At 31.6% G+C, this 19821-nt stretch overlaps 2 protein-coding genes across 3 annotated transcripts in view; one reads left to right on the forward strand and one right to left on the reverse strand.

Annotated features, from left to right (window-relative positions):
* LOC134701528 (tetratricopeptide repeat protein 8-like) overlaps nt 1–6140 on the reverse strand; it is a 45994-nt gene extending 39854 nt beyond the window's left edge. Inside the window, exons 1-3 of the mRNA XM_063562676.1 lie at nt 5791–6140; nt 992–1173; nt 182–341 (exon numbers count right to left, since the gene is read on the reverse strand). Of these exons, the coding sequence (XP_063418746.1) occupies nt 182–341; nt 992–1173; nt 5791–5892 (444 nt within the window). The 5' untranslated portion in view covers nt 5893–6140. The remainder of the gene's footprint in view (nt 1–181; nt 342–991; nt 1174–5790) is intronic.
* LOC134701529 (protein cornichon homolog 4-like) lies at nt 6132–16225 on the forward strand. 2 transcript variants are annotated; one of them, XM_063562677.1, is made up of 5 exons: nt 6132–6326; nt 8315–8383; nt 9036–9148; nt 9930–10070; nt 12048–16225. In XM_063562677.1, the coding sequence occupies exons 1-5, from the start codon at nt 6252–6254 to the stop codon at nt 12130–12132; spliced, it is 483 nt and encodes a 160-aa protein (XP_063418747.1). In that variant the 5' UTR covers nt 6132–6251; the 3' UTR covers nt 12133–16225. The 2 variants fall into 2 exon arrangements, with proteins under 2 accessions (XP_063418747.1, XP_063418748.1); XM_063562678.1 differs by having other exon boundaries at nt 6140–6326; nt 12005–12158.
* The last annotated feature ends 3596 nt before the right edge of the window (nt 16226–19821 follow it).

A 19821-nucleotide genomic window follows, 5' to 3' on the forward strand; every position in this document is an offset into this window, starting at 1 on the left:
AACCTACATCTCCCTTATCTTAAATTAAGGGATATATATTAATACAATAAGAATGATAATAATCACCTTACTGATGTTACTTAAAGAGGGTAAAATCAGTTAGTACAATACTATCAAGCATATGCTACCACAGATGATCAGAGCTGTAGTTAAATAAGAAAATAACAGAATAAATACATACAGTTCCTAATCTGACATATCTCCCAGAGGCACTAGTGACAGGTCTGGCAGTATGTGCTGTACGTGGGGTCCTAATGGCCTGTTCCATTGTACCTGGTCTCCCACCCTGTGTTCCAGGACGGGTAAATCCTGACAACGGTCTTCCTGACTGGGACATTGGTCTGTAAAAACATATCACTGGTATTAAAAATATTGAGTTACTAAATGGCATTTCTTATTATGGTTATCATAAAAGCTTAACTGTCAATGTGTAATATAAGACTATTTTATCAAATTATTTTGTTTTTAATCGATATCATGATGCCACACTTAATGTGATACCAATTTTCAAAGATTTTTTTTGTGTAAAAGGTAAGGGACGTCAATAATCTGGTTAAAGCTTGTGTCCAATTCGTGTGTGAATACATATGATGCAAATCACATGTATTAAGGAGTATACCCAGGAATGATTTTTCCTAACTAATTTCTGTTAAAGTGACACTTTTAAAAATATTGGCAGAATTTATCTTTGCACAATTTTTGCGTTATTATTCAAATAAAGAAAAACTTGGCATGAATAAAGTTTTATTCTGTCCAGTAAAACAATAAAAATTTTGCATAACATTTCATTTCGTTCTTTCAGTACGTAACCAGATATGACATACTATGATTTAGTGGCATCACACCTTTAACTCTGCTACATTTGTAACATATAAAATAGATGAAACTTTGGATATACATTAGCCATTAAAAGTCACTAAGTCATTTATATTCCCTTGATATTATCTTTTATTGCACATGTTGCAGAATTCGAAGATGTAATGATACCTACCTTACTCCTTGACTAGGACCACCATGGCCTGTCCCTGGTTGTTTGAGAGATGTTCCAGGTCTGGACACCTGTGCTATGGAATTGTCATCCATTAACATCTCTGCAATACCTTCTTCATCCACATCAACTTCATCTACATAAACCTGTGCTGTTAAAGCTCGAGTCTTCAATGTCCAAGATGCCTGAAATATTCATTTAAAATTTTTAAAACATTTTCTTTTGGAATTTAAAATATTAGCTATATAAACCTTAAAAAAATGAAATGTTGTTTCTCACTCGCACTCATAATTTCACCAGTGTCTTAGTAAGACAAAAAAATAAAGACTCTAAAACAGCAGCTCCCCTCTGCCTTTTCTGTGCACTCCTGTGACCTGATGAAAAAAAAAATTAAAATGCATAATTTAAAAGCAACTACATGTACTTACATTCAATTTGTAGAATAAATCATAGAAAAACACATTAATTTATTCAATTATATATATAAAAATAATAAACATACATGTAGGGGGAGGGGGAGATCTCACAAAACATGTTGAACTTCAATCCTATCAAATTTGTGTACCTCTCAAGTCTCGAGTCTCTTGCCTTTGTTATTTTTGTATGAGTTTAAATTCTATAGCTAGTTCATTGAAATGTATTGGGGTTTAGAGTATATGTAAAATCCATTTTCTTTGAACATGTACACATTTGGTTAAGGGGCCAGCTTAATCCTGCCTCTTGGTGCAGGATTTTCCTACTGTGTTAAAGATCAATTGGTGTCTCTCAGCTGATTCTGCTCTTTGGTTGTTGTCTCTTTCACCAATTTTCATTCTCAATATTATAATAAAGTTTAAAACAACATTTACAATACCGTCAAAGACTTTTTAAAATCTGACTGACAAATAAGTATATTTAGTTCAACCATTTTCATGTTTTTAAACAGCTTAAAAAGGTAAAAGGTAGTATTTTAAGTGCTTTGCTCTGTGCATAAATAAAAGGTGTTGATAGACAATGATCAGATGATGGAAAACAGCTATTATTTTATAAGTCTGCACTTTCCATTTTTCTTTCAAATCTGCAAATTTTGTCAGCAAATGATCTGTTAGTCTTATATATTGATCCATATATATTACCGGGAAATATAAGAATCTTCTACTTCTTCTTTGTAGTGAAGCCATAATAAATAATAGGTCTGTTTGCCCAAACGCTACCTACCCAGAAAAAAGCTGCCTACTCAAATTCTTTTATTGTCCTGATTTGAAGAAGGTTTTTTTTTAATCAAATAGGCATGAAGACTAATAAACATCTTACAATTTCTTTTATTGAAAAGAAAAAAAAAGAAAATGCCTACCTACCTACCCACTGTCTCAACCTTTGGGTAGGGTTTGGGCAAACCAAAATATTTTTAAGTGTGGCCTGACCGCCTTCAACACGTTGAAGTTTGTGTCACTTGTACTGTGTATTGCTTTGTGGAGACGAATATACAGTGATAAATTTAACATTTTCATAATTAATATCAGTATTATTAATTTCCATTTTTTGCGCAGTCAGGATTTAAAGCAAAAAAAAATAATAGCCTCTCAAGAAATCTTAAAATTTACTTTTAAGACCATTTCATTTCTTGTCCTATTTGCTGGTTATCTTAAACTGCCAAGGAGACAACTATCCACAAACATGACAAAAGACCAAAATGACACAAACATTAACAACTATAGGTCACCGTACGGGATAATATTTTGATAGGCAGGATAAATATAGATTATCGGGTTTTCTACATATTGATATGGTAAAATATCAGCCTTAGCCACATTGTGTCGAGCAGCTGATATTTTACGATATCTATCAAAGAAAACCCGTTTATTGTTCTATTTCTGGTCTGTACAGGGACAGGCAGGATAAGTATAGATAATCGGGTTTTCCACTGTCAAGGATTTGAATAGTAAGACACTAACTATTTACACTTACACTTACAGAATACAGACTTATAAAGACTAAAGACTTCTACTAAGTGATATCGTAAAATATCAGCTGCGAGCCACATTGTATCCAGCTGCTGATATTTTACCATATATATACAAAGAAAGCTGTATTATCTGTTTATCGTTTTATTACTGGTCTTTTCCTTTTTCCTAAGACAGTTTTACACTTGACGAAAGCAAGCTTGATAACATCTCCTCTCACATTGTGATGTCACTGATAATGCCTGGTCTCGTTTTGAAGCCTTGATACGAGAATTACGGAACAACAGAGCAGGGTGATATAGGTGTATGGAATGACGATAAGTCAAGTTTATACTATAAATTCTTGATCTGATAATTACAAACTTACCAAACCAAGTACAGCGTGTTGAAGTTATCCCTGGCCTATCTGATCATGATATTGTGTTCGCAGAATTTGCAATAGCTTCATCAAAACTTAAACAAAAGCCAAGAATAATTCCATTATACAAAAAAGCAAACTGGAGCACAATTAAACAAGAAATTAACACCTTATATAAACATCTCTGTGAAAATCAGCAACATCTTTGTGTAAATGAAATGTGGAACTGTTTTAAAACAACAATAACAAAAGCAGTGAAAGATCACATCCCACATAAAACAGCAAAAACAAAGGACGGTCACCCATGGGTCACAATAGAAACAAAAAGACTCATTAGAAAAAGAGATAGACTTTATAAAAAATCAAAAAAATCTGGGAATGCATCACTTGCTAAAAAATACAAAGAGGTTAAACACCAGGTGCAGAAAAGTATACGAAAATCATACTGGGAATACATTGAAAGCATCATATTACCACCACAAGATGAAACAAATTTTGGCACTATGAAAAAATTTTGGACCTACATTAAACATAAAAAAACTGATTATAGTGGTATTACTGAAATCAAACAAGATGGCAAACTTCTAACTGATCCACTACAAAAAGCTGGGGCACTTAACGCACAATTCCAGTCTGTATTTACACCAGCATCTAATATTTCTCATACAGAATTTGTCAAACAGTGTAACATGCCACAGAATACTTCTTTTCCACCCATATCAAAATTAATAATAAAAACAGAAGGTATACAAAAACTCTTACATAACTTAAATCCAAACAAAGCAGCAGGACCAGATGAAATTAAACCAAGATTTTTAAAAGAACTTTCACATGAAATTGCACCCATACTCACTATTATCTTTGAGAAGTCAATCAAAACAGGCGTTGTTCCAGATGACTGGAAAACTGCCCATGTCTCTCCTGTATACAAAAAAGGCCAAAAATATAACCCTGAAAACTACCGTCCTATATCACTCACATGTATTTGTTGCAAACTTTTAGAACACATCGTAGTAAAACACATCATGAAACATGCAGATAATCACAACATTTTATATCCCCTACAGCATGGATTTCGCAGAAATCGATCCTGCGAAACACAACTATTAGAATTTATAGACGATGTCTCACTAAACATGGAAAATGGTAAACAAACAGATATTTTGGTCATGGATTTTTCTAAAGCATTCGATAAAGTTTCACATTCTTTTTTAACTAATAAGCTTCATCATTACGGGATACAGGGGGAATTAAATTACTGGATACAAAATTTTCTTAGCAATCGCAAACAGGCAGTAGTTCTAGAGGGGGAAAAATCTGAGTATGTTGCAGTTGAGTCAGGGGTTCCACAGGGGTCAGTTCTTGGACCAAGTCTTTTCTTGTTCTATATTAATGACATTCCATCTGGTCTAACATCTACAGTACGTTTATTTGCAGACGACACAATAGTTTATTTGGCAATAAAATCAAACTCCGATGCATTAACACTACAAAAAGATCTTGACAAACTGGCATCGTGGGAAACTACCTGGAAAATGGCATTCCACCCAGATAAGTGTAATGTAATTTCAGTCACCAGAAATAAAAAACCAATCACATTTAACTACAAATTACACAATCATTCTTTAGAACATGTAACAACAGCAAAATATCTGGGGGTCACCATCAGTTCAAACCTTAAATGGGATGTGCATATTAACAACATATGCAAGAAAGCTAATAGCACACTAGGCTTTCTAAAGAGGAACCTGAACATAAGTTCAACATCCATTAAAGAGCAAGCATATAAGTCCCTAGTAAGACCATCACTAGAGTATGCTTGCTCTGTTTGGGATCCATACTTACAACAAGACATAGATAGCATTGAAAAAGTTCAAAGGAGGGCTGCGCGTTTTGTTACCAACAAATACAGAAACACCTCAAGCGTTGGTAACATGTTACAACATCTTGAATGGCGCAGTCTCTCTGACAGAAGAAAAGACTCCAGATTGGTAATGCTCTACAAAATTGAACACGAAAAGGTTGCAATCCCTAAACAAAATAAATTAATTCCACAAAAAAGACAAACAAGACATACAAATTCGAACAGCTTCCAAATTCCATCCTGCAAAACACAGTACAGAAAAGAGTCATATTTTCCAAGAACTATCACCGACTGGAACAAACTACCGGACAACATTGTAAATTGCACTTCAGTCGACTCTTTCAAATCTTCAATTTCAAAGCATCAATATTAACTCAATTACAACATCTTACTTTATTATACAAAACATTTTAAATTTTAAATTTTTCCTATTTTTTAAAAATTGTACATTTTTCCAATCTATGTCTTGTTGTAAGTTTCCTCCTGTGACATAATCTTCAATTTGTTGAAGGCGGTCACTATATGGTAGAATAGAATAGAATAGAATCATAGTAAATGCATGAATGCCAGTGCCATTGGCATTGGCACTGACAGGGTGTAACAGTTATCAACCTGTATACATATTTTAGCTTTATACCTGGTCATATGGATTCTTTTCTAATAACTCTGTACATATATCTGTACATTCTTGGTATTTCTTCCTTCTGTAACAACTGTAGGCTAGAAAAAGTGGATCCATTTTTAGTTGCCAAGAATGCTATGTGAGGGGAGATAACCCTTTATGACCTTCATGAAAAATGATTTGTAAATATGATCTGTCTTCGACAATTGAATATACACGCTAAATGAAAGTAAATTGGGAAATTTTATTAACAACTGATAACTTTGGTAAAGTTGTTCATATGTTGATATCGGACACTATAGAGAAAAAGAGACATATTTTAAGTACTAGGATAAACAATGGTTTTTACAGTGTTCACCGGCTTTAATCGGCCTGGTTCCCTGTCGAATATCGTCTCTTCCTGCTTCCTGACCCTATCGTTATCGTAAAGTGACCAGATAGAGAATTTAAACAAAAACTCAAAAGAAAACCAAAGCATGGGTGTGGATTCCTGGTTATTCATCTTCTCTGTGATAGATGAGGGAGCTTTATTGTTCCTTGTTGTTTATTTTGTATCCTTAAACTGTCCATTAATTTTTTTTTATTAAATAATTCAGTCAAAAGGCACAAGTTATTGATTGATTGTCCAAAATAGTGCCTTGTTTGGTTAAAACTAGTATAAAGAAACGTTTGATGATCAACTTTGCTACATTATGAGTTTGTAGGCATGTCATCTAATTTCCCTTAATATAGCTCTTTGGAATCTGTGCCACTTGATTATTTCTACTGTATTCTGTTGACAGTCTACAACATTTGTAAAACAATCGCTTTTCCTTTATGAAGTCCGATATTTTCTATAAATGTAATTACACTTTTGGTATTTAGCTGAATTTTGTCTCCAAATGACCTTTGGTCGCCTTCGAATACCTTTTGACGTCAAACAACAATCACTTTTTATACGCCCGTCAAAATTTTGACGCGACTTATCAGTGGCGTAGCTTGCATGTATGCTCAGATGCTCAAGCTCCGCTCGGCAAAAGCATCCAAATCATTTAACCCCTGGCTACGCCACTGCTTATTATGGTATTCTTATGTCCGTCAGTCTGTCTGTCTGTCTGTCCATCCGTCCGTCTGTCTGTCCAAATTTCATGAAACTTAAAATAGTTGTTTCTTATGATGGTCAAATGATCTGTATACTTTTTGGTGAAAATAAGATTAAAACTTTTTGAGTTTTGGCACTTTGTAACTAAAACAGGAGTGTGTTTTTTCACATGTCGCACCGTATCTCAAAAATGATTCTCGATTATGGCTTAAAACTTTAAGCACTTCTTAGTTATATTAATCTTAATATCTGTATACTTTTTGGTGATGATTCAAAATTTAATTTTTGAGTTATTGAGTATTTTGTAAAAAAGGGGGAGTTTTTTTTTACATGTCGCACCATACATGTATCTCAAAAACGATATATGATTATTGCTTGAAACTTTACACATGTCTTTGTTATATTAATCTAAAGATCTGTATACTTTTTGGTGATGATTCAAAACTTTATTTTGGAGTTATTGAGTATTTTGTTAAACAGGGGAGGATTTTTTACATGTCGTGCCGTATCTCAAAAATAATTTATGATTATTGCTTAAAACTTTACACACTTCCTTGTTATATTAATCTAAAGATCTGTATACTTTTTGGTTTTGATTCAAAATTTTATTTTAGTGATATTTAGTTTTTTGTAAAAAAAAAAAAACAGGGTTGGGGGTTTCACATGTCCCGCCGTGTCTCAAAAACAATATATGGTTATTGCTTAGACTTTCTCAGAAACTATTTATGATTATTGCATAAAACTTCCACACAAGACGTCGGGTGTATCATGCGCTCATGGCGCAGCTGTTTATTTATTGTGACGTCAAATTTTTTGAATTATGATGTCAAAGTTTACCGGAACCTGTGTGATTCTACGTAATGGAGGACAAATCTGCATACAAGTGTAAATACATCTATTGTGACATCAAAATTTTACATGAACAGGAACTTTTGTGGATGTTAAATAATTCTATGATCATGATGATCATGATGGTGGGTGTAGTTGTCTGCAGCATCAATGTTCGTCCGAATACACATTTGGTTTTCCGACAATAACTTTTAGTTTAAGAAAATTTACTATTCTACCTTTGTAGGTCCAATACCACAAATGGAAGATTATTTTGAGGCTTATGGTACTGACAGTTTATAATGTAGTAATAAGGGTCCTAAAAATAAGCATTTTTGGTAGTTTCCTGACAATAACTAGTGTGCAAGTGTATTATACACTTACACACAAGTTATTGTCAGTATGAAACTTTAAAGTATAGATCTCGCTAAAATTGTACTTAAAGTTTCATACTACAAAGGTTTTGAATTTCAATGGAGTTCTTCAGGTTCTATTTTTCAGTTCAAAGCTGTGAACAATGAGATAAAGAACATGTAGAAAGGAAATGTAAAGCTAAATAATTTAATGTTTCATGATTTAGGAGAATAATATCATGCATTTTCTCAGATTGATTTCCTTGACAGATTTCAGGTTATAACATTATCAGATTTAGAATGTGACTATTTAAATGCTACAAATTGTTGTGATAAACTTAATAAGGTATGTATTAAGGTATATATTATCATGATTATCATTGTTTAAACTTTTAAACTTTTACAACACTACTGCTTTAAAATAATAAGGTATTATGTAATTAATGCTAGGATCAAGCACAGACTGGTTGGCTCTTCTCTTAACATGTTTTACATCTTTTAAACTAATGGACATTATATTTGTTCAAAATAACTTGTTTTCCAAACATTATAGATATTCATCATTTTCATGCATGTATGTTTGACAGCTATAGAATATTTTAATTATGGTGTGGAAAATTTAATTCAAACTCCTTCATTTTGTCCCAGTATTATTCTACGAGGAAAATTAAAACTTGTGTTACAAGTTCAGATTTAAGGTGGTACCTAACACTACAGGGAGATAACTCTGTAATATCAGCTAAACGTTTTAATTACGTTGTGTTGTAAAGGGAATATCAAGCTTCTCAGTGATCAAAATTGGTGTTTGTCAAACTGCTATATAACCAGTGTAATTTTTGTCTAAGGGTCAAAGTAAATATTTTGTCAAAATTTTATGAAAATTAACGAGCCAAATTAATTTTAGAGAAAGTGTTGAGTACCACCTTAAGTACAAAAAAAAATTGTAGGAATAAATTTCATATAATATTGATAATTGTGAATAATTTGTCTTTTTGCAGTGGGTTCTAGTGGAGGCTATAGCTCAGTGTGTTTTAGCAGTTCTGTTATTATTAACAGGACATTGGATATTGTTTCTAATGTATGCTCCTGTAACAGCTTGGTTAGTTTATAAGTAAGTATCTATATATAGAAGTTTTTTGTACTAATGCTGGACTTTTATGGGCATTTTATATGTTTTCTGGTCTTGGCGTTCGTCCGTCCGTCTGTCCCGCTTCGGGTAAAAGTTTTAGGTCAAGGTAGTTTTTGATGAAGTTTAAGTTAAATCATCTTTAAACTTAGAACACATGTGCCCTATGATATGATCTTTCTAATTTAAATGCCAAATTAGAGTTTGTACTCGAATTTTAAGGTTCACTAAACATAGAAAATGATAGTGTGAATGGGGCATCTATGTACTATGGACATATTCTTCTTTTAAAATAAAAAAAAATAATTGTTGCAGTTATTTAATACACCACTTTCGAGTTCATCCGTCACTGAAAAAAAACTCAATTGTACACGCCTTTATGATGTCATTTACCAGATAGAGAGGGTCGCCTGTATTCCTGCACTTTTTATGTTCATCAAGCGTCTTAGTGATCATCATTGTGCAGGATAAACTAGAAATAATTGTTGTGCTCTAGGTACTTAATAACAACTCTCTAATGACAGCAGTGCTGGTTGTCAGTTTTAATAATTCAATTTGCCGAATAATTCGTACAATATAGAATTACAGTTTTCCATCCACTTGCTCAATATTTGAATGAAGTGGCATACGCCCCTAAACGCACAAATTATATTCACTAAAACAAGAGTTTATGGCGGAAATGCATCGAACTCTAAAGTTGTCTATTAGAAAAAATATTATGTTTCTATTTAAAGATCAATTGATGAATTCCCTTTTCTATTTATAGATTAGTAAATAAACCATCAGGAGATATTGGAATGTATGATCCTACAGAGATTCATAATAGACAGCAACTAAAGACTTACATGAAAGAAAACCTCATTAAAATGGGATCCCATCTCATATTCTTCTTTATATTTTTATACTGGTATGTATATTCAGATATAAATATATGTTAGCCTTGGTATATGTCAATAAGATAGCAATCCAACAAAAAGGTAAAAAAAAAGGACAGCATGTGGATTTGATAAATAGACAAGTGCCTTAACTGTGCAAATGCTGAATGAGCTTAATATAAAAAAGAAGATATGGTATGATTGCCAATGAGACAACTATCCACAAAAGACCAAAATGACACAAACATTAACAATTATAGGTCACAGTACGGCCTTCAACAATGAGCAAAGCCCATACCGCATATAGTCAGCTATAAAAGGCCCAGATAAGACAATGTAAAGGGTGGTACCTAACACTGCAGGGAGATAACTCTGTAAAATCAGCTAAACGTTTTAATGACGTTGTGTTGTTAAGGGAATATTGAGGGAGATGACATCAAAAGTTCAATGTAGGATAAAAAAGTTAATTCACATAGTTTTTTCACTGACCCCCACACCCCCCTCTTAACTTAATTTGGGAAAAATTGATTTACCAATAGGGATATATGATAAATTGATTTTAGATATACAAAACTTGCTTAATTTTAACCCCCACCCCCAAACTATTTGATTTTTTTTTTTTATCCTTCATCAATCTTTTGATGTCGTCCCTAAGCTTCTCAATGATCAAAATAAATATTTGTCAAACTGCTATATAACCAGTGATAATTTTTCCTGATAAAATGTTTGGTTCAAATTTTTGGATTTTTTTCATATTTTTGTTAAAGAGTCAAAGTAAATACTTTGTCAAAATTTTATGAAAATTAAACGAGCCAATTTATTTTTAGTGAAAGTGTTGGGTACCACCTTGAGTCAATGTTATAATCTGTATCCATAAAATCCACAAAATTGGTATCCAACGATTGACAAAGAATAATAATGAATCCACAGTATTTCAATTTTATATTGATTTTTATTTTCATTTTGGAAGACATTCATGACAATTGTGGCACATATAAATATGTCAGATTAAAGCATTTAAAAAATCAGCTACATGTACATGAACAAAAAAAAGATTTATCATGTGGACATGCAACTAAAGATATTAAAATCAAGATTATGCCTAATTTTTCTATTATAAACAAATTCAACTGACAGTGATATAAACTAATACTAACTTTCTGATGTCTAAACTGTTTAGTGATTGTGTGAACCTAATTTATACTGGCTTAACATGTGGCTTGGGCAGGGAAATTTGATGTGTGTATTTTCTAAACATACATGTATTGTGAATTCATCATTGTTCATTCAAAGATGTTATTCTATAAATTGTGTTGTTGAAAACTTCATGTATGCAGTGTTTTCTAGATGTAGCTATTAGCAGTATTCAATTTTACATGTATTGAATTCCAAATTGATATCTGTAATGTTGTCAGTTTTCAACTAATAACTAGTCTTTAACCTAGTAGACTTATGAAGCATAGGTTTTCACAAACAGTTTGATTCTAAAAATAACCGTGTTTATTGTAGTTCAATAACAAATTCTTCTTGCCTTTAACTGAAGAACCATAAAAGCTGTCCAAGAATAAAATGCAAATGGAAAGGGTGGTTTAGAAATCACTTTCAAATTTAGATAGCTTGAACAATTATAGGAAAAAATAAATTAAAATTTTACACATGGTAATCATAAAAAGATTTGAATTTATTTTTTACCTATTATTGGTCAAGCTATCTTTGTAAACTTACCGCCACAGAAGTGGATCCTAACTTTATTATAAGGGGGACCCACTGACTAGCTTGAGAGGAGGAAGGGGGGCTCCAGTCATGCTTCAGTGATTCCCCATATAATTTTTGCCTTTTTGCCATCAAATTGATTTTAAAAGAAGTGCCTTACCATACCTCAATTATTAAATACTGGTGCATTTCTTACCAAGTTTACGCTTTCTGCTAAACTAACTAAGCCTGTATGTGAGTGTTTCTTTTCCAGGATGATTTATTCACTAATTAAAGGACTGTAACGTTACTTACAGGATGACAATATCGTTGCTGGGTTTGACAAAGAGCGCAAATGCAGTAGAAGTAATGTTTCCACCTGTCGAAGTTAGTGACCTTTGAACTTGACACGCAAAAAGATCAAGAACGAAACACTACTTAATGATAATATGAATGTTTAATATTATAGAGATTTTTTTTCAATTGAGTGTAACACATTTTTTCGTCTTTTAATTTATTTTTAAATATACATGTAGAACACAACCAAGATGTTAAACATCTTCTAAATATGTAACAATTTATACGCATTTGTAAATTTATTAATTGTGGAATGTATATATGAGAGTATTGCTTCTTATGATTATTGACAGTATATGTGTACAAGATTAAAACTTGCAGTATGCAACTCACATGCTATAAATTGATCATTGAAAGGGTAACATTTAGAGTGATATTGTTGTCTTTTTTCAAAACTGCCTTTCCCCATTTTTATTGGGAAAATAAGTGTAAATTTTATCAAATTGGGGAATTTAGAATAAACCATGAATTTGACTGAAACTTCAATTTGCAGTCCCTCTTTCAAGAGTCAGACTCTGCTTTGAAATAAGACCCCTTATTGTCAGTGATGATACATAAACAGACCCTCAAATCTGCAGATATAGTCATTTAAGGCATGGAAAATGAATAAATGAGTGTTTTACAGTTAGTATTCATGAAACTGAAACTGCATTGTTTGGGTAAAAAGTTGTCTTTTGGGGAATAATTTTTAGCCATGTTTTTTTTACAAATTGGGATTCTTCTCCAGGGGGGAAAAGCCTTTATTCTCAGGTGATTTAAGGCAAACAATTTAGTGTGGAGGGGGATTTAGAATGAGATTGGAACTAAGGAAATACTGCTTACATTTTGTTGTGAGACTTTTTATGCCTTGTACGATTAAGTTGGAATATTTTTATATTGTGTATTATTGGTTTAGTTGTCGTTGTATGTGCTTTTGCAGTTGATTTCATTCTTTTAACTTTAGATAATACATTTCATTGTATTTAAGTGTGCTGAGTTTTGTATTTAAGAATTGAATGCTTCTTTTTGTAAATTTATTGGGGTGTAAAAGCGTTGACCGAAGTACATTTTGTATGAAGCGCAGAAGCGCTTCATTCTTAAAATGTACGCACGGTCAACGCTTTTACAACCCTATAAAATTACAAAAAGAAGCATTCAATACTTATAATTACATTTTTTAGCTAGGATCATCATTGATGCATGAAAACACGATTTTTATCAAGTTTTATCTTATTCACCTGTGCACTTTATTGTGGGACCTCGTGTCATCATGAATGATAAATGTTATTGTCTAAGTAATTGCTTACAGAATAACATGTGATGTGGAGTTAGCCAATCAGATAAACGTATTATAATGAAACATACATCTAATGTAATTATTAAAGTATGAATGAGCTTTGATGATCAAGTAAAAGGAAATTGTATAATGCTTTTATTATTTAATATAAATAATACAATGATTTGTATTTTCATTTCATTTTAGTGTACTATTTCAAGTTAGTTAAAAAAAAACATACAAAAAAAATCACACCTTAAAGCCTTTTTCCTATCTTGCTCAAATTTGCACTACAGTTATCACAATCTTTATATTTGTCAACATGGTCAAACCGCTCTCAAATATATGTTTAAGATGCAACTGTATTGTGAAATTTTTAATATTCAGTTAACTTATATATTATGTATATTTTTGTGTAAAATACTTATGAAAATAGGGAGGCTCTTATTGTTGTAATATTCCTCTTATTATTTTTTTATTCAAGAGCTATGATACTTATAGAACGCCTCTTTTGGAAATTCTGTAATTTATTCAGGGATAAATAAATACATTTTAGAAGTCACAATATGCATTTAGGTCACAAATTGGTGCAGATTTTGTTGTTGCATAATTAATATTGGTGCATGTAATACGTGTTTATTCAGATTTTTATTCCATGTTTGTATTATATAATGATAAGTCCCAAGTGATAATGTTTGCCTATTGATTGTTTCATTACCAAGTTTTAGTCCAGTTTGTTTAGGAAAATGCTATGTAATAATGTTAATACATGTTAACGATTTGGGGGTCCTCCGTTTTCATAAAGTTCTGGTTTTCTCTTATTTAAACACAACAGAATTATGTAAAAGAACAAATGGAAATTTTTTAATATCTCATCCTCATTTTCTGAATAAAATTAAAAATACCTATTTGATGAAACATCAATTCTCAATATCCCGCAATTCCAATCGTAATCATTCCATCAAAGTATTTGGTCTTCAACCGTGTAAGCTTTTGTGACGTCAATTTATGTTTGTTGGGCTTAAATTCCTTTTTTCACATTGGCTATATATATTGCATTCATAAAAGATAAATGTAAATAATGATAAAAGATGACACTTTTCTGCAGTTAAGATTGAATATTGTACATAAGAATCAGTGATGCTTAGTCTTCTTTGAGCTGGCATACCGTAATTATTTAGTCATTTGAAGCATAAAGACGCCCAGTTGCCAATATAAGAGTTAACTGATGTCATTAATCAATGTATAGTTGAAATTGTTTTTTTATACACCTAGGAACCAAAGAAGCTTCTATTCAACATTTTTTTTTTCAAATAGCTGTTTTTTTTAGAATGCAAAATAAGAGGTATTTAAAGACAACAGTAGTATACCGCTGTTCAAAACTTATAAATCCATGGACCAAAAACAAAATCGGGGTAACAAACTAAAACTGAGGGAAACGCATTTAATATAAGAGGAGAACAACGACAGGTATCCTCTATCTATAAAGTTGATAACAATTACTGTATTGTCACAAAAATATTTAAAATTTTATTACATGTATAAAACAAATGGAACAAATCATATGTAATTATATAGCTGTAAGTATTGTGTTCAACATTTTATGTAGCTTTTGCACTTCTTGATCTCAATAGAAAGTACTGTTTTTTTCATAACCAGATTGTTGTTTTTGCTTAATTAATAATTATATTGTTAGAAACCTGTAAAATACTAATTTCAATTGAAATTCAAGAATGTTTGTTTGTCAAAGATATCACTTCAACCTGATTTAGTGTAAGCTCTCCTTTAAAAAAAAAATCACCCAAAGATCTATTTTCTAAGGATTGTTAACTACTTGGGATCTCCCCATTAAAACATTTTAAAAATTTGATATAATTCTGCTGTAAAAATAAGCCTCCTTGCAGTTAAATCTACATCTATAGAAAATAAAATAAATGAAGGGGTGGAAAAGGGATACTTCCATCCCATCATGCATTATTTTGTATTCACTACTTTTAAAAGGAGGTATATAGTGATGCAATCTTATTAAAAACTGATCTCTCATCGCTCCCGTTTTCTGATATGTCACATGGGAGATCTAACGAAACCGGTTTTAAGGTCACATGTGAGTGACCTCGTAGGTGTGTCTTTTTGATCAATGAAATTGAGTCTTCCACCATCTTGAAAGTTTATAGTTGGGTAAAGGGATGTAACTTATTTTATATACGACGAAATCTTCAGTAAAAATAATTCATAAACTTTTTTGATTGGCTTATTAATAGGTTGTCAACTCATTTGCATATCATTATAAATTCATAACTTCTAGTTCACTCACATGTGACCTCAAAGCGGGTTTCGTTAGATCCCACATGACATATCAGAAAACGGGAGGGATGAGAGATTGGTTTTAATTAGATTGATAGTGATGCACATGTCCTTTTGTCACAAGTAAAGTTAACAGATGAAAATTTAGTAACATTAGACCAAATCTTTTAAATTTTTACTCATTTTCATGCACTATGAAACACATGTCAAGTTCGAATTGAATGTATTGAAATTATATTATGCCCTTACTTACTTTAAAACAATTTTTTGTTTGCTTTGAGTTGATAATAATAGTACCATTTTGTAAAATCTTTCTAAGATTTAATACAGTATCACGCTAAAAATGTAATTATTTTGTTTTGGCAATGCCCATTTACTGTTAAGTTTTTCTGCCATAAGGCTTTTAAAATTATTTAGTATATGAAGACTTGCCATACATTAAAAGTACATTTTTTAGACAATCTTCTCTTAATAGTGTCACGAAAGATTTTGTATTTTTAGTATATAATCATATTTGTGTATTTTCATATCAATTATTGGTCTGTTAAATGCAGCAGTTTATTAAAAATATTAAAATGTTTCCTTGTTTGTTATCTCAGAACCTGGAACGTAAGTTGAGAAATGGCAGATGAGCCACAGAACAGGTTTTCATTTCCATTGAAAACATCTAGATAGATATAAGAAGATGTGGTATGAGTGCCAATGAGATAACTCTCCAGTCAAGTCACAATTTGTAGGTCAAAGTATGGTCTTTAACATAGAGCCTTCACTCACACCAAACAGCAAGCCATAAAGGAGCCCCAAGAATGACTAGTGTAAAACCATTCAAACGGGAAAACCAACAGTCTAATTTAAGAGCATATTAAACTGTTATAGTAATCATTGGTTATCTTTAGTTTACAAAACTAGAGGGAGTTTCAAGAATACAATCTTGTGTAGGACAAAGCTCATTGGGAGAATTATCAAAGAAGCTTCATCCAGTTAAACGATCAATTGAAATGGTTGTATGGTTTTTAATTAGATCCCATATATATCTACCCTAAAAGTACATGCTTTTTGTGTCACTGGGTTGTAGTCTACTTGATGTTTGCCCACTTTTCTTGTAAATCATAAACAGACAATACCAGGGTAATCCGATTTATAGCGCTTTGTCTGAAGCTTACCATCCTATTCTATATTTATTGATTACTGCTAAACATCCAGTGACAAACATTACATGCGTCTTTAAGACAATACCATGTCAATGTGTTAAAGATCACAACCTATTTTGTATTGAAATGCTGAGTGATTTCTAACATGCTAGCTTGTTTTGCATTTGTCATTTTGTGGCCTTCATAAGCTGAGTATGGTTAATGGGCTTTGCTCATTGTTGAAGGCCATAGTGACCTATAATTGTTAATTTCTGTGTCATTTTGGTTTCTTTTCTTGTGGAGAGTTGTGTCATTCCACATCTTTTTATAGCTATCATGTGAGGGCCTTTGATAGCAGAAAATAAGAGTTTAAGATTACTTTTTGTTCAAGTCCTAACAGTGACCTATAGTTACTTACATTCTTTTTCATTTTAGACTCTAGTGGAGAGTTGTCTTGTTTGTAATCACATCTACTTATTTTTACATATCTTTCATGGAATCAGTCTGTAAGAATATATCACCTTAGACATGCTTCTGTCAGATTCTTACTTCCCAATGCTGTATGGGTGGCATACAAACAATAAAAGCCAATTTTGATTTTTATACTCTTTTTATGAGCTTTATGTTTTCTGGTCTGTGCGTCCATTTGTCCGTCTGTCTTGCTTCAGGTTAAAGTATTTGATCAAAGTAATTTTTGATGAAATTGAAGTCCAGTCAACTTGAAACTTAGTACACATGTTCCCTGTGATGTGATCTTTCTAATTTTAATGACAAATTAGTTTTGACCCCCATTTTTCAGTTTACTGAACAAAGAAAATGATAGTGAGAGTGGGCATCTGTGTACATTTCTATGGACACATTCCTGTTTTTGTTCAACATTAACCTTGCAGTAAATTGAGACCATGATCTCCTGAACTCTGGAAAGCAGGCCTCTGTGAGACTGCTGTAGTTTTTTCAACACTAAGGACAAGTACTCTACTAAACTTTACTAGTACTCTTTACTAAACTGATTTTCCTTTACTTTTGAAGGTCATGACAAAGAAAAGTCATATAAACACCACTTTCCATACTACAAACAAGTATATTAACCATTAGTCATTAGGGGACATAGCTGAAATAAGATCTTGATAGTTGGTCACATCTCCCTTTACGTTTCACTTAAGCCTGAAATCTGGGTGTTACAGCTTTGCATGTTGTTTTTTTGTTGTTGCAAAAATTACAAGAAGCACTGGATCATTCAGAACATAAGTTTTTCTACTACTTTTCATTAATTTACCTAACCTGAATAATTCAGTTCTATTCTGTACATCTATGATTATTTCATTAATGGATGAATGCTAATGAAAAATCTCTGATCTATCATTTGGAATTAGCTCAGGATTAATCCATCTTGATAAAACTGAGCTGATTGCTGATAGGTCACCTCTTCTTCAGGTCATCTATCAAAATCCAGGATTCATGCAGGCGCTTGCAAGTAGAAGAGATAGAGACAGGGAAGGCATGATTAATCTGGTTATTCATTACATTTTTGTTTGAATGCTATAATAGCAAAATTTTAGGAATTTGGTCCTTCAAAAAAATGTGGCATCAGTCAAGGAATACATACAAGTCGTTAAAGTATAATGTTTATTGAGAATATACAAAATGTTTAGTGTTAGTGTTTCTACATTCATCATTTTCCAGTTAGACAATAGATTCATTTATTCATGATTTAATCAATATCAATAGATGGCACAGAATAATTTTTATGAACTTAAAAAATTCAAGGAAAACACCTTAACACTTCAGAGAATTTACAAATTTTTTGAAACAGATTTAATTTAAAATCTCAAACCCTCTTATAAATTTAATTAAACATTTAATTCCAACAATCATTTCTCAATCCTTTCTTTTGAGTAAGATTATAAATTGATGCAGGTTTTACCTATGAAAGACAAATTTAAGATCAGTATTTTAAAAACAAAGTTTTCAAAAAACCCTATTATAAAATGCTGGAGGAAAATTAAGAATTTGTGCGATATTCAAGAATCAACTATTATAGCATAATTTAAGGAAAGGATACTAAGTTAACAAAAAAGCTTGGAATTTTGCAAGACAAAAATGGTTAGATTTTGTAAAATGGTATGTTTAATGAAGATTAAGTTTTGCCATTTAATTTAAAATTTATAATTTATATCGATGAAATGAAACTGAATTTCTCGTTTAAATAAAGAGAAAGCTTAGATACTAAATATTTCTAACATACACAAAAACACACATTGTAAAACCTCTCACACCTTTATAGAGTTACAAATTATAAAAGCACTGACTATTCATTCACCAACAAATAATAAGTCACAATAAAATAAATTATCATACAATTTAAAATGCATATATAAATAATACACATCCACAAAATTAAATATATATTGCTTAATTAAAATATATAAACATTCAAAACAAATAAACAATTTTTATCTCTTCAAAACAAATGCTACTTTGTAAAGCACCTGATGCTTGTTATTCTAAATAAATAGATTTTACACATTTATAATTCACTGTTTCAGATTGTAAAGGATTCTGGGTAATTTCATTGTTTTTACAGCAAACTGAAAATAACTAACATCATTAGTCAATAATCAATGAATGGTACTTTGTCAACCAATCACAACAGTTTGTTATAAACTTTTGAATATATTACCCAGAATGCATTAGATTCTGAAATGGTAAATTGATTAACCCTTGATTTTATATCCCTTGCCATCGTCCCAAGAGATAATTCACTATCTTTCTAGATACCAGTACCCTTCAATAAATGTCAGATACATGTATATTTTTACACTTCAAACCATTCATTCAGATCTGGAGTTCTATGAACAAATGGTTCTATATGAGCTAATTTTGTTTGTGGTAGATTTCTCATCACAAACTCTTTATAATATAACAGATTAAGGTGGTACCTAACACTACAGGGAGATAACTCTGTAAATTACGTTGTGTTGTAACAGGAATATTAAGCTTCTCAATGATCAAAATTGGAGTTTGTCAAATTGCTCTATAACCAGT

The sequence above is a fragment of the Mytilus trossulus genome, unplaced genomic scaffold (genome assembly GCF_036588685.1).
Source record: "Mytilus trossulus isolate FHL-02 unplaced genomic scaffold, PNRI_Mtr1.1.1.hap1 h1tg000244l__unscaffolded, whole genome shotgun sequence".
Classification (NCBI taxonomy): domain Eukaryota; kingdom Metazoa; phylum Mollusca; class Bivalvia; order Mytilida; family Mytilidae; genus Mytilus; species Mytilus trossulus.